This window comes from Hakea prostrata, chromosome 3, assembly GCF_041222555.1.
Source record: "Hakea prostrata isolate BN-2017 chromosome 3, UWA_Hpros_2, whole genome shotgun sequence".
Classification (NCBI taxonomy): Eukaryota; Viridiplantae; Streptophyta; class Magnoliopsida; order Proteales; family Proteaceae; genus Hakea; species Hakea prostrata.
This window is the reverse complement of record NC_142602.1, coordinates 1,278,655-1,293,619: the sequence shown is the minus strand read 5'-3', so window position 1 is coordinate 1,293,619 and position 14,965 is coordinate 1,278,655. Positions and strand designations below refer to the sequence as shown.

The following is a 14,965-nucleotide window of genomic DNA, read 5'->3' as shown; positions in this document are numbered from 1 at the left end:
GATTTCATTTTTTGTTTTTTTTGTTTTTTTATTTTTTATTTTTTATTGATTGATTGATTGATAAGGAAAGTTGTATTTATTTAAGCCAAACAAAAGAAGGTGAAATGATTTCCCGCCCCTCGTTCCATTTTCTTAGAATTTTGCATTTAATAATAAATAGTATTAATTTTGTGTCCAGGACTTCAGGACAATAATATTAAGTAATAATTTCTTCCCCTCCTGGTCTCCTCCTCCGATTCTGTCTCTCATCTCATCTGTCTGCAACGATGTTCACTCGATTATGCCTTAGGAGCCGTTCCATCGTCTTTGTCTCTGGTATTCGTGTTCATGGAAGATCATCTCTTCTTCTCCTCCTCCTCCTCTTCTGACTTCGCCGGAGGTAAAACAGCCGGCTCAGGCTCAGGCTCAGGCTCAGGCTTCGCTTTGCGGAAAGGAAAATCGTGTGAAAGTGAAACTACTCTGATGTATTCGCAAACCTCGCTTCACCCTGTGTGCGCTCACTCTTGGATGGAATGAGATTACCTATCCCCTTCTTTCTTCCTTTCTTCGCTTCCAACAGATTTTTGAGTTCGACTTCTACACAATTTTCCCATCAGAATCGAATCTGTGACAACTTCCACATTCTCCAGTTTTCCTTGCAGATCCCTCATCATCCGCTCTCTCTTGCATTTTGCGGAATTTGCTAGGTCCGATTCCTTGGATGATGATTATTATTATTTTGTTCTCCCCTTGTTGAATCCTCCTCCGCTTTGATTCTTCTTTAATTTCCTCTTTGAGTCTTGACCATGATGATTGAGGACTTCCGTTAGGTCGATCGTTATATGTTCAAATTCCGCTAGCTCGTCCTTCAGAAATGAAAATCAATTGAATTTGGAAGAATGTATCCTAGGTTATTTTGTTATTGATTCCACTAACTAGTAGTGTAGTTCATTAAATAATTGTTTTAGCCTACAAGTAATTCTCCAGCTAGCCTTTTATTATGTATGCTTCCCTCTGACGAAATTCTTCTTCAAGACATATAAACATATATAACGGAACGGTTGCGTCGTACGACTTCGTCGAAGAATGCCCGCGGCGGGACAAACCATCGGGCATGTTGGTCTTCCGAAAATGGAGGCAAAGCATGCAGCTGAGAACGAACGGCGTTCAGGTGGATGCGATCCTCCTAAAAAATCTGGAGTTGTAACCATGGATCACGTGCTTCTTGCATCCCAAGAAACTAAAGAAGAGAGGGAGCTGAGGATCCGCAGCCTCTTTAGTTTCTTCGACGTCGCCAATGTTGGCTTTCTGGACTACACGCAGATTGTGGCGGGTCTATCCGCTCTCCAGATTCCCGCGGAACACAAATATGCGAAGGAGCTCCTAAAGGTCTGTGACGCAAACAGAGATGGTAAGGTCGATTACCAAGAGTTCCGGAGATACATGGATGACAAAGAGCTTGAGCTTTATCGTATCTTTCAAGCTATTGACGTTGAACACAATGGCTGCATTTTACCACAAGAGCTTTGGGCTGCACTCGTAAGGGCAGGTATATAAAATTGTTAAAAACTCTCTCTTCTTCCGTTCCGTCTTCAATTCCTTGTTAATTAGCCTTTTTAGTCTACCCTTGTCCAGTGTCAAATACTTGTTCTACCATGACAAAAGACAGAGTGGATCCATGATGAGTAATTAGCTGTTTCTTGATGCATAGACTACACGAAACAGAGTTTAATAACTGAATCATTCTGGGCTTCAGAGGCTTCAACTATAAGACACTCAATTCATCTTTTCAATCAACTATCCAAATTGCTGATTCATCTATTATTGAAACAAGGAGTCCTAAGATAGTAACTCTTAAACTAAGAAACAAAAATCAAGTCAAACAATATGCCCAATATCCTACTTAATCTACCCAAATAAAAAGATAAATTACATGATTGGAATTACACGAAGACCCAATTGATCTGGTTCATTTCCATCTGGGTTCCACAATAGATATGAGCCAGTCCAAGGAAGTGCTCTTTGTCAGACTCCAGGTGGAAATAGGTTTTGATCTTTGTGGAGGTTCGGACAGGGTTTATTACCTGCAAATATGTGAAACCAAAGCACTTCTTTCCTTTTTGGTGTTGACCAAAGCATTTTGGTTCACACTTTTGTAATTCTTCTTTTGGTGAAGACAAGTTTTTAATTTAGTGTTTCGGTTGTCTGTAGGACTTACAAACTAACATTTTTTCTTTTGGAACAGAGTGAATAGCATATAGCTGTTTAACCCCTAATCCTGATTGTCATAGTATTGAAGCTGTGGAGTGCATAGATTCAAGGATATTGTAAAGTTCTCAATTGATGGGTCCCTTTTGAATCTGTTGATTCATCTTCCAAGTCATGGCAGTGTCTCTTTTGCAGGGATTGAAATAGAGGAGGAAGAACTTGTACATTTTGTAGATATTGTAGATAAGGACAACAATGGAGTTATAACTTTTGAAGAATGGAGAGATTTTCTTCTACTCTATCCACACGAAGCCACTATTGAGAACATTTATCAGTACTGGGAAAGGGTATGTCTTGTAGATATTGGGGAGCAGGCTGTTATTCCAGAGGGCATCAGCAAGCATGTCCATGCAACCAAATACTTGATTGCTGGGGGAGTTGCAGGAGCCATTTCTCGTACTGCAACTGCTCCTCTTGATCGACTGAAGGTAGTTTTACAGGTTCAGACGACTCGTTCTCATATTCTGCCAGCTGTGAAGGACATTTGGAGACAAGGAGGTCTCTTAGGGTTTTTCCGAGGGAATGGCCTGAATGTGATGAAGGTTGCACCTGAAAGTGCCATAAAGTTTTATACTTATGAAATGATGAAAAATATAATTGTCACTGCTAAGGGGGAAGATAAAGGTGATATAGGTACCGCTGGGCGTCTTGTTGCTGGAGGTTTGGCAGGTGCCGTAGCCCAGACTACTATTTATCCAATGGATCTTGTGAAAACCCGGTTACAAACTTATGTTTGTGAAAGTGGAAAAATTCCAAAACTTGGGGCTCTGTCAAAGGACATATTGTTACAAGAGGGTCCCCGAGCCTTCTATAGGGGCCTCATTCCATCTCTCCTTGGGATTATACCTTATGCAGGCATAGATCTTGCCGCATATGAAGCCTTGAAGGACATGTCAAAAACATACATTCTTCATGATAATGGTTAGAATTTCAATGCTCTGATGTTGACTTCTCCTGCTTCTACTCTATATAGCAGTGTGTGTTCTGATACTAATTTGCATATGTTGTTGAACTATGAAATCTACAACATTATAGAAGCTGGTCCACTCGTGCAACTGGGGTGTGGCACATTCTCTGGAGCTCTTGGGGCAACAAGTGTTTACCCATTTCAAGTTATCAGAACAAGGCAAGTCAGGGCGTGTGATTGATCATTCCACTTTTTCTTTTATCTAAGTTTCTGTTGATGCAGTTCGAGTTAACCTTGCTGAGACCGTCTGTGGAGGCTAATTCATCTTTTAATGTGTTTCCAGATTGCAAGCTCAACATTCTCATAGTGAAACCGCTTATAAGGGGATGGCGGATGTATTTTGGAGGACTCTCCATCGTGAAGGTATTAGGGGATTCTACAGAGGAATTTTTCCAAATTTGCTCAAAGTTGTGCCATCTGCAAGCATTACATATCTTGTTTATGAGACCATGAAGAAGCGTTTAAATCTTGCTTAAATAAAGATTCTTGTAGCTCTACCATGATCCAGAGGGAGGGTAAAGTTCGACAATGCTGGTAATGGTGTTGGTGAGGATGATGGGAAGAATAAGGTCAACTAAGAAGTTGATATTATTTTATTTATTAAACTATACTAGGTAATTTTCTGGTCAGAATATAAGGTGCATGGTGTAGTCAAAACTCAAAAGCTTTTGCAGAGGCAAGGTTTCAGCAAGTAACAAGAAGAAATTCCAGAATTTAGTCGAACCGATTATCTTGTGGCAAGTATAATTCTTTCCTTTCTCATCACTTTGTGGTTAAAATTGTTCTGTATCTAGTTATCCAGTCTAAGCATGTGAATGGTGCTATTTTTCATGTTTTGTTCTGGTAAATTTGATATGAATGGCTATTCAAATTTTTGTAGTAATTCCTGAGCAGGAAGTAATGCAGGTCTATTTCAACTTTGAGGCAGGTATGGTATTACCAAAGGTTCTAGTTGGGCTTTAGAGTTTGGTTTTGATTACAGTACCGCAGGGTCTTAAGAGGTGCAGAAGAAGCGTGTGCCTCCCTGGTTCTTATTTCTATTCTGTTCATGGACTCACTGATTTACATTGCGTATGGTCAAATGTTATAACATCACACTAGTCAGCATTATCACAACTAAATAGTACCGAATATATGAATATAAAGACTAAGCTGTGCATATATGCCACATTGCCACTTCAATTATCTGTTTAGGGCTTATCTGTCCTTGGAAGTTTTATCACCCATCTATCTAAATATTCTCATATGTGTTGTGCTGAGTTTATCTATACAATGTGCCTTTTTTTTTTCTTTTTCTTTTTTTCTTTTTTCATTCTTAAAATCGTTACAGGATTCTGCTTTTAGTGTAATTAGAAGTAGGTAAATCAAATTTTGTTTGATTGTATTGTACATAAATTTATTATTATTATTATTGGAAGGAGGGGGAGGGGGAGGTTTAAAAGGAATGTAGATCACCTTTTTGCAGTAGAAGCACTCTGTGCTCTAAAATGGGTGGTTGAGATTCAATCTCGACCACAAAATTAATCTGGACCATAAGAAGCTATGCTGAGTTCATGAGTGAGCGGGAGGGGGGGAGTATTCTTCCTTGGATGCCAAATGTGTTATTGCAGTGAAGCGTGTTTTTCTCGGTTTCCTTTCCTGATATAAAAATATATTTTGAGTTCGAGTTCCAATGGAGATAATTGAGATTTGGATGGAATTCTCTCATCTCTTGCGTGGTGCGGTCGGCCCAGGCCCTCCTGGGGCTGGGGCTGGGGCTTGGGTTGGGTTGGGTTTAGGGTAATGGATTAAGTAAGGGACTGATTGAGTGAGTCACTTGGGAATGGAAAGCTGTTTGTTTGTTTGTTTCTTGTTCTGTTCCTCTATTTTACTAATTGAGCATGTATGCCATGTGGGCGATCTGATCCATCGGGTTAGAACTTAGAACTTAGAACTTAGAACGGGAATTGTTCTTTAGAAGGCGCTTGTTGTGTTGTGTTGCGTTGTGTTGTGTTTTGTCCTGAACTAATTTAGTTTCAGAGTATGTCTATATCTTATAATAATATTATATGTATAATAATTGGTCCTATTCGCCTGTCACATGGAAAGGAGCGAATTTGGGCGCTTCACCTCACACAGGCGATCGATCAACGTAGTAGCTAGGTTCATGTTCTTGACCGGGATTTGGCGCTCTGGTCCCAATGATACCTTAATATATACTAGTCTTAATTAGCAGCTAGCTAGCTAGCTTACTTGTATGTATATATATAATCGAGAGAGAGAGAGAGAGAGAGGTCATCATGCTAATTAACTTCAATTATTTGCAGATGGGAAAGCTCATGAGAATCATTGACTAATTTACGTCTGGACAAACCCAAATTGACAGAGAGCCAGCCATTTGAAGACAAAAATCCTAACAACGTAAACATTCACACACTCCCACACCACACCACACCACACCATAGCATACCATACCATATAATTACTTTAATTACCCAAGGGATGAAAAGATTGAAGGGAACTGGGAACTGGGAACTGGGAACTGGGAACGTCAACACCGCCACCTCTCACAATTCGAATCCCAACGGACCTAATTTGCTGCTATCATTTCACTTATCCTTATCATTAACAACTTGTGTTTTTTGCCTACGACTACGACAAAAACCTAATTGCCCTCGATCGCTTTCCAAGATTTAATTTAATTTGATGATTTTACCTTGACCCTCTTCCTCCACTCCACAATCCTCATCAGAATCTCACCACCGCGTTGAGTTGGCCTAACCCAACTCATCAACTCATTCTAATGGGATGAGCAGAGCTTAATAATAACATGGGGCCCTTTTGGTCAACGGTCAACTATGTTTGGTTCCATCTCTTTAATTTGCATCACCAATCCAGTGGGTGGGTGGTGGTGGTTATAATATATATAATGATTAATGTTTTATTTAATTTTTCTACGAAAGGAAATGCCGTGTATGTTGTATTCCTAGCTACCACATGCAACCCAACAGATCGACCTTTTTCCCTCATTTCGGTCTTATGTTCTGCATGCTAGTGTGGGGGGGGGGGGGGATTGGATTGATCATGAGGGTCATCAAAGGGGATCTAAATAACAATCTTTCAAAAACAAATATATATATTACTTAAATTAAATAATAATGTAAAGTCGCATGAGGCATCTTCGATCGATCGAGCTCCCTGGATTTGAAAATGAAAATGGTGCATATGAGAGAGAGAGAGAGAGAGAGAGAGAGAGAGAGAGAGAGAGGGAGAGAAAGATGGGTCTGTGGGACTAATTATCATTGATTTTAAGTAGAAGGATTAATTAGAGATGCACATGCATGGCCTGCGGGTCTTCTAATCCTTGTAAAACACCACTCAAAGAAAAGAAAGAGAGCATTTAAGTAGGGTATTAAGTAACATGATCTAATCCTGTATCATATCATATGACATATCATATAATTAAATAACTCCACCTCCACCTCCAGGGGCTCCAGGGGCTCCAGGGGCTCCAGGGCTCCATCCATCATCATTTTATAATTTATGAATCAATCATATCATCATATCTAGTTCTCTCTAGCTGATCCCCCGGCCCTCTCTCAATCTCAACCACCGCCAAGTTCCCTCAATTAAGGTTCTACTTCTTCCAGAGGATCTATTCTATGGGCTAGCTAGCTAGCTAGCTACATTCAAATATATATTACAACAAGTTAGATTTGGATGACCATGCATGCATATACGAGGAAATAGAAATGGATAAGATCGAGCTGCAGGCTGTACGTCTCTCTCATTAATTCTCGATCGATCGTCTTCAGACTTTAGAGACTTTAGAGAGACTAATTAAATTAATTTCCAGAGACAAGTTGATCAGCTAATTAAGTTGAGCTTGATTTGATGCCATCCCTAAATATATGCATGGTAATAGTCTAAAGCATATATATATATATATATATATATTTTTTTTAACCTTCACTACCACCACATGGAATGGAATAAACCATGATATATCTCTTATCTCTCCCCCCCTTCACCCTCCTCTCTCTCATAGTCTCATGTCCCATGTCTCAACCGTCTTTTACCAGAAAGAAGAAGAGAAAAAAGAAAGGAAAAAAATTGGTCTCAACCCAACCGTCACTCAAGCATGAATACGGAACATGGAGGACGCGGGACCAGAATCATAACCATAACCGCCCTCAATGATCACGGTATTAATAATTAATGAACAAAATCTACATAACCCAATAATAATAATAATAATAATAATAATAATAATAATAATAATAATAATAATAATAATAATAATAATGTGTTACCATTACCAATACCATTAATTAATTATATATAATTAATTCAATCAATCACGTACTTACTTAAATTCATCATGATGAGGATGAGTTCATCAATCATTGACGACCAGAGCTTGCATGTTACCGGATAATAAGTAAGGATTTAATCTGACCAGGCTTTCTCTTGTTCATTACTTCATTGGGTGATGAAAGTGAATCGGATGACTTTAATTTGATGAATTAGTATTAGGACCTCCCAAGTCCCAAGTCCCAAGTCCCATCCCATCAAGGCATGCACCAACGCCGCAGCGCACGCTCTCATCGTATTCGATCCGTATTCCCCTACTCCAACACTTATTCCCCTCTTAATTAACCACATTGCTGCAGCCTGCAGCTTCGATTAATCAGCACATTCAATGGAATATTAGCTAGATAGCTAGAGTTTTTTTTTTTTTTTTTGGGGTAAACCTAGAGGAGTTGAAACTTGAAACTTGAAACTTGAAACTTGAAAATTGAAAAGAAAAGAGATATATATATACATATATATATATATATATATATATATATATATATATATATATATATATATATATATATATATATATATATATATATATATATATATATATATATATATATATATATATATATATATATATATATATATATATATATATATATATATATATATATATATATATATATATATATATATTATATATATATATATATAATAGGGAACGTGCTCGATTGGTTAACTTGTTAATTAACTCCATCTCATGCATACCGAAATAGACTAGACCATGTATAAATATTAAGAAATTAAAGTGGATTCACTCAGCTAGCTGATAAATAAATAATCCTTGGAGGAGGAAGAATGGCATCTGTAAGAACATGCTAATCATCTCCCATAAAGAACGCTAATCATATCACCACTATTATCGTTATTATTATTATTATTATTATTATTATTAATTCTACTTAATTCTTTCATGATCCCACCCTGTCCCGGCCATCCAATCTCCTCCTCCCATCATTAGAAACTCATTTCTACTGTTCATCTCTCATCTCAAAGAGAGAGACACAAAGAGAGAGAGAGAGATAATGAGCTGATCAGATTGCAGCGAGCGAGCGAGCGAAGGATCTGGTATGTATGCACTAGATCTGCTACGGAAGTGTAAACACTGCCCGATTATTCGGTGTTGGGCGAAAGAGACTGGAAACAGGTCCTGTGCTAGAATAATCAAATCAATGCGAGTGAGTCTCTTGGCCGGAAAGCACACCTTTATAATCAAAAGAAAAGTTAATAGAATTAAAAATGATCATTAATTAATTAATGAATTCAAACGAAAAAAATAAGTGTGTGAAGAAGAATACGACTGGTACTTGAAGAAAGTTTCTTCAAGGGGTAAGTGATGTAAAATGAAATGAGCAGTAGGGATATATATATATATTTACAGGTTGCTAATGCTAATGCTAATGCTCTCCCCTATTTAAACGCCTTACATGCAGTGAGTGACCTGCAGGATACAAGAATATCCCGATCGATCACCCACCAAATCCAACATAGCTAGACACGACTGGCTGACTGACTGACTCTCTCTCTCTCTCTCTCTCTCTCTCTCTCCCTCTCCACATTGGATCAGTAGAAACGAGACCAGATACCTAGCTAGCTACCCAGTAGTAGTCCAAGTCCAGTAAGGCAGTAACCCACCCACACCCACAGAGTAAGAAGAGAAGAGAAGAGAAGAGAAGAGAAAGAGCAACAGCAACAGCAACAGCAACAGCAACAGCAAGCTTCTTCTCCTCTTCCAAAAGTCCCTCCTCTCTTTCCTCCCAGGCCACCAAGACATTAATCTGCGAAGACTTGAAGCTAGCCAAAGCAGCCAAACCCACCACCAGACTTCTCAGCAGTGGAACTCTTGGAAGTGGAGTGGGTGAAAGAAAGAGTACGTGACACTAGGACATATGGATTTTACCAACAATTCATCCTCGTCTTCTCGTAGTAGTAACACCAAGTCGTCACCTCAGGCGAAGAAGAGCAGCAAAAAGAAACAACAACAACAACAACAAGAAGAAACGACGACGACGACGGGTGGAGGTGGAAGGTTTCTGGGCGTTAGGAGGCGACCCTGGGGACGATACGCGGCAGAAATAAGGGACCCATCCACCAAAGAGAGACACTGGCTGGGCACCTTCGACACCGCCGAAGAGGCCGCCTTGGCCTACGACAGAGCCTCACGCAACATGCGTGGCTCACGCGCTCGCACCAACTTCGTTTACTCTGACATGCCACCTGGCTCCTCCGTCACCTCTATCATCTCCCCCGACGACCCAGTAACTCCTCCTGATCAGCCTCCTTCTCCTCCTACTTCTCAACATCGTCATCATGATCATCAAAATGATCAGGAGGACTTGGACTTTCATGACCAGCATGCCTTCGTCCCTGATCCCCAATACGACAATTACAACAACATTATTGATCCCACTGGCACCTCGCAGTCGCAGTCGCAGTCGCAGCAACAACGACTCTACTTCACTGATCAAGACTACTCTTCCTGCCATTACTCCTCCGGCGACACGGCTTCAGGCGGAATTGTTGGGGCGGCGGCGGTAGTGTGGCGGATGGGTATTCGTACTCGTACTCGTATTCGTCGATGGTGCAGCCCCAGCAGCAGCATTACTACGACAGCACGGACCTACCCCCTTTTCCTTCGCAGGATATGGAGATGGAGATGGGTTGCAGCTGGGGAGATTCAAGCACAGATGTGTTTGGATTCGGGGACACGCAGCAGCAGCAGCAGCAACAGCAATTGAGTACGGGTTTGGGTTTGGGTTTGGGTTTGGGTTTGGGTTTGGGTTTTGATTCGAGGGAAGAGTACTACGTCCACAGCCCACTCTTTGGGAGGATGCCCCCTGCTGTTTCCGATACGATGATGCCATCCGTTACCGATGCTGCTTTTGATCTGGGGGGTTCCTCCACCTACTACTTCTAGGCTCTAGCTAGCTAGGTTCTCTACCTAAGCTAAGCTAAGCTAAGCTAGCTCATCCATCTGGGATCCGAGATCCGGCATCCGGGATCCGGCCCACCCTTCCATTATTTTTTTAAACTTAAATGCTTTTCCTTGGATCGAATTCTTGTATTCGATCCTCGTGTTCAATTCGTTCGTTTCTTGCATGTTTGCTTCGATCGGTTCCGTTTCCCTCCCTTGCCTTGCATATATACCGTACGTTTAGGTCCGACTTTTTGCTCCCCTCCCTGCTGCCACACGTACCTTAGCTTCGCTTCATTCAACATTTCAGCTCAACAGGATTTTTAATCCACCGTCCACACTCCACAGTGGGACCCACTGTGAGACACTAGTCTAGTGTTTGTGTTCGTTTTTTTTTTTTTTTTTTTTTTTTCCTTTTGTTGTTGTTGTTGTTTGTTGGGTGACTGGGTCAATTTGGAAGAATATATTCGTCGGCTTGGTGTCGGTGAGGTGAGGAGTGAGCTGAGCTGAGCTGAGCCGTTCCGTGTATCAACAAAATCAATACAATCGACTCTCTCTCTCTCTCTTTGTAATTTCTACGTATTCCGATGTATAATATTATATGGAATGGAATCCTCCGTCGGTATATGGTACGAAATACTTACTTACATGGTTACCAAAAAAAAAGAAATACTTACTTAGATAGATAGATAGATACATCGATGATGATGGATATGCTTAATTTCCTTGACTATAGTACTAGTATAGGCTAGCGTAGCAGTCAGTACGTGAGGGAGGAGTTGGGGATTAATCATGGATCCGTAGCTTTTGCTGGTAGTCATAGGCCCATAATACTTGACTATGATCAAAGCTGGGCCATGTGCATATTGGGCCTAGATGGTGAGCCCAATTTACGCCCAAAACTTACATATATGACAGCCCAGCTATATATCTTTTATCATTTATCAATCAATCACAAGGAATCAAGGAGTCAAGGACCACCACATATATGATATATGCAAGATCCACGCAGTGTGGACCTCATGTGGTGGTGGTGGTAGCGAGGATAGGATAGTGGATATATATAGATGCTTTCTTTGGGCAAGGAATAGCCGAATAGGAATAAGGTAGCTCCCAATTGGATTTTCATTTTCTGATTTTCCCCCTTTTATATATATATATATATATATAATATATATATATATATATACTAGCAGAGTAAGAGACGTGCAAATGCACGTCGCTTGGAGAATTGGAGATGTCCGTGACCTGATAAATGCTATGTTTTCTACTGTACGTTTCATTTGATCTACCCAACATACTCATACAACTTATCCGGAGGATTAATATGATTCAGCTTTAGCAGAAACGATGTGCTCCTTATAGTACATGAATACAATAAGACAAGGAGCTTTCTGATCTACTGAACCAGTCTGCACCTGCTATACTGTGAAGAATGATTTTTAATTAATTAATTCATAGGTTATAATCCTATTTATAATATTGCAAATAACACAAGCAGGGACAGCTGTCATATGAATAGAAAGACTTTACAACAACCACTAAATAACAACATCTCTATGTGTAACCTTTATACATACACTTCGTTTACTTTTTCCAAAAAAAAATTAATTATCTTAGCACCCTCTCCTTGTGAACTTTGACACTCAAGACTGCGAGCTGTTACAAAGAGAAACACACCCAAAAAATAAAAAGAAGGATAATACAATAGAACAAAAATGCACCCATAGCAAACACCAAAAATGAAACATCGATCCTGAAACTAAAAAGAGTCGCATCAATAAATGAAAAAAACACCAACAAGTAAGAAAAAAAAACATAGAATATAAAATCATACAAAGAATAATAAAAAATAAAAATAAAAAAAGGAGAAAAAGAGAAAGAGTACACAATGAGAGATATGAAACAACCACGAAAGAAAGAAGAGAATAAAAGGAAGAAAAGAAGGAGAAAGGAGATAAGAGAAAAAAATAGGGATAAGAGTAGTACCCACTATAGAAAGAGAAGAGAATAATAGAAAGAAAAGATGAGAGAGAAAAGAGAAAGAGTACACAATGTAGAGATAGAAATCAACCCACCAATAGAAAGGGAAGAGAATAAATAAAGAAAAGAAGGAGAAAGGAGAAAGAGAAAAAATAGGATTAAAGAGTAGAATTAGGAATGAAATTAAATACATAATAAGAAAAACCAACCCACATAAAAAGAGAAGAGAATAATTAGAAAGAAAAGAAAGAAAGAGAGAGAGAAAAATAGGAGAAAGTAGAATTAGAATAAAAGAATACCAAATAAGATCAAAAACCAACCACGATAGAAAAGAAGAATAATGACAAGCAAACCAAAAAGAAAGGGGGAAAAGAACAACAGAAAGAAAAAAACAAAAAAAAAAATAAGAGAATTAAAAAAAACGAATAGCCAAAAACGAGAAAACGATCAAAAGAAAAAAAGATAAGATAATGTTAACATAACAATGTAGTAAATAATTAACCATCAAAGGAACAAGAAAAAAACAAAAGCAAACAAAAAGAGCAAAAGAAAAAAAAAAAAGAAAAAACAAAAACAAGAAAAAACAACAAAACAAAAACGCAAACACACCAAACACGAGAACCAAAAAACAAAACAAAAAAAAACAAAAAGAACAAAACAAACAAAAGAAGAAAGAAAAAAGAACCAATAGCCAAACACAAACAAAAAAAATAGAGAAAGAGAAGAGAAAAAAAGCCAAACACAACAAAAAACCAAAAAGAACAACAAAAAAAAATACAAGAAAACAAAACACAACAAAAGCAAAACAAAGTGAATTAAAAATAGATAAAAAAAAAAAAAAAAACAAGAAAAGAAAGATCAAAGAGACGAGAGGATTAAAGAGAGAGAGAGAGAGAGAGAGAGTTCGAGAGGGAGAGAGATATAGAGAGACACTAGCGAGATTAAGAGGGAGAGATAAATAGAGAGAAATAAGAGAGGGATTAAAATTAATGATAAATTAATGATAATTAATGACTAAAATGTCTAAATTACTTATAAAAATAAAAAGAAAACAAATAGACAACATATGATTAGAACAAGATAAGGACAGAAAAGGACAGAAAAAATTTACGAAAAAGGTAGAGTATATGCTTTTATTATAGTAGTATGATATATATATATATAAAAAGATACTCTTCCATAGAGTCTACAAAAAAAAAAAAAAAAAACTCTTCCATAGACAGACTTCTTCTTCTTCCATAACGCCACCGACTATATCTTCGCTGCCAAACGGACGGGGCAATTCCGTAATTCAAAAGGTTAACAACTCAAAATAACGGCTATTTTAGAGTTATTTCATCCAGTAAAAATAAAGAATAACTCACCCTCAGGCCTCAACAGCGAATGGGCAGGGAATGAAATCAACTTCTTAGTTCTAAAACTCACTCTCCAATCTCCATGGTCCGCCGCAATTTTGTAACTAGTTGCTTCCGGTATTCCATGGGCTTCCGTGATGTGATGTGATGTGATGTGATGTGATGTAGGCTGTAGCTCCAATATATCCATCTCCTATCCTATTCTCGTTCTGGTATTGATATACCTACCTACATATACGCTATACCCCATATTGCTTGGCTTATTTCAAAGTTTTTTTTTTTTCGTTTTTTTTTAAGGGAAATATTTATATTAAGCTCTCTAAGAAAATTCTCCTAGAAGACAAAAATCTATTGTCTACAAGGGAAGTAAATGTGGGATATGAATGGTGACGGATAGTTCAATTGACAAAAGACCAACACTTTCACATAGAAAGTCAAAGTTTAAATCCCTCTTGACGAGAGGCAAAACTCCGTCTATATTAATTTAAAATTCTCATGATGATGCAATTGAGGTACAGATAAGCTAACCCACCTAGAGTCGGGCGCAGCAAGTAACAATTTATATACTGTGTAGGCTCTAGCCCATGGATCCATGTCTTTCCTTACTATGGCATTGAACTGATTCGGAAATCGGAAGTATCTAGACTAGACTAGTCTAGGCTAGAGGGGAAGGGGAATGGAGGGAGATAGTGATGAGTCGGGATCATCTCCCCATGCGTGCCCCCCGACGGCTTCCCAACCACAAAAATAGTGGGGCCCACAGGTGAAAAACACATTTTGAAAAGGAAAAAAAAAATTCATATTTTCACCTATGGGCCCCACTGTGTTTTTGTGGTTGGAAAGCCGTCGGGGGGCACTCTGCTTTCCCGACGGGGATATGCAATCCCAACTCGATAGTGATGAGCTCGTGGCTCTGCTCCCTTCAATGGCGAATTAAGCGAGTTAATGCTTCTAATAACCTTCCCAAAGCTAAGCTGGGCCCATAAGCAAGTTTCATGCTTCTACTGGGCCCGGGGGAACTCTCCATATATAATTCGACACGTCTGTATTAGTGGATTCTTATTACTTCTTACCCATATATATATGAACTACGCTCAGTTGAAATTTGAGTAAATAAAATAAAATATAGAATACTGTCACCCAAAAAGAAATTAT

The 14,965-nt window shown here is 38.8% G+C and overlaps 2 protein-coding genes across 2 annotated transcripts; both read left to right on the top strand.

The window, feature by feature from the left end:
• Positions 1-209: 209 nt before the first annotated feature.
• On the top strand, positions 210-4,474 carry LOC149019845 (calcium-dependent mitochondrial ATP-magnesium/phosphate carrier protein 2-like). Its single transcript, XM_089147831.1, has 5 exons — positions 210-686; positions 1,015-1,528; positions 2,383-3,168; positions 3,283-3,373; positions 3,498-4,474. Exons 2-5 carry the CDS (start codon positions 1,066-1,068, stop codon positions 3,688-3,690), a joined length of 1,533 nt encoding a protein of 510 aa, XP_089003957.1. The 5' UTR covers positions 210-686; positions 1,015-1,065; the 3' UTR covers positions 3,691-4,474.
• Positions 4,475-9,130: 4,656 nt separating this feature from the next.
• Positions 9,131-10,296, top strand: LOC149019844 (uncharacterized). The gene has a single exon (XM_089150971.1). The coding sequence runs from the start codon at positions 9,448-9,450 to the stop codon at positions 10,294-10,296; it is 849 nt and encodes a 282-aa protein (XP_089007097.1). The 5' UTR covers positions 9,131-9,447.
• The last annotated feature ends 4,669 nt before the right edge of the window (positions 10,297-14,965 follow it).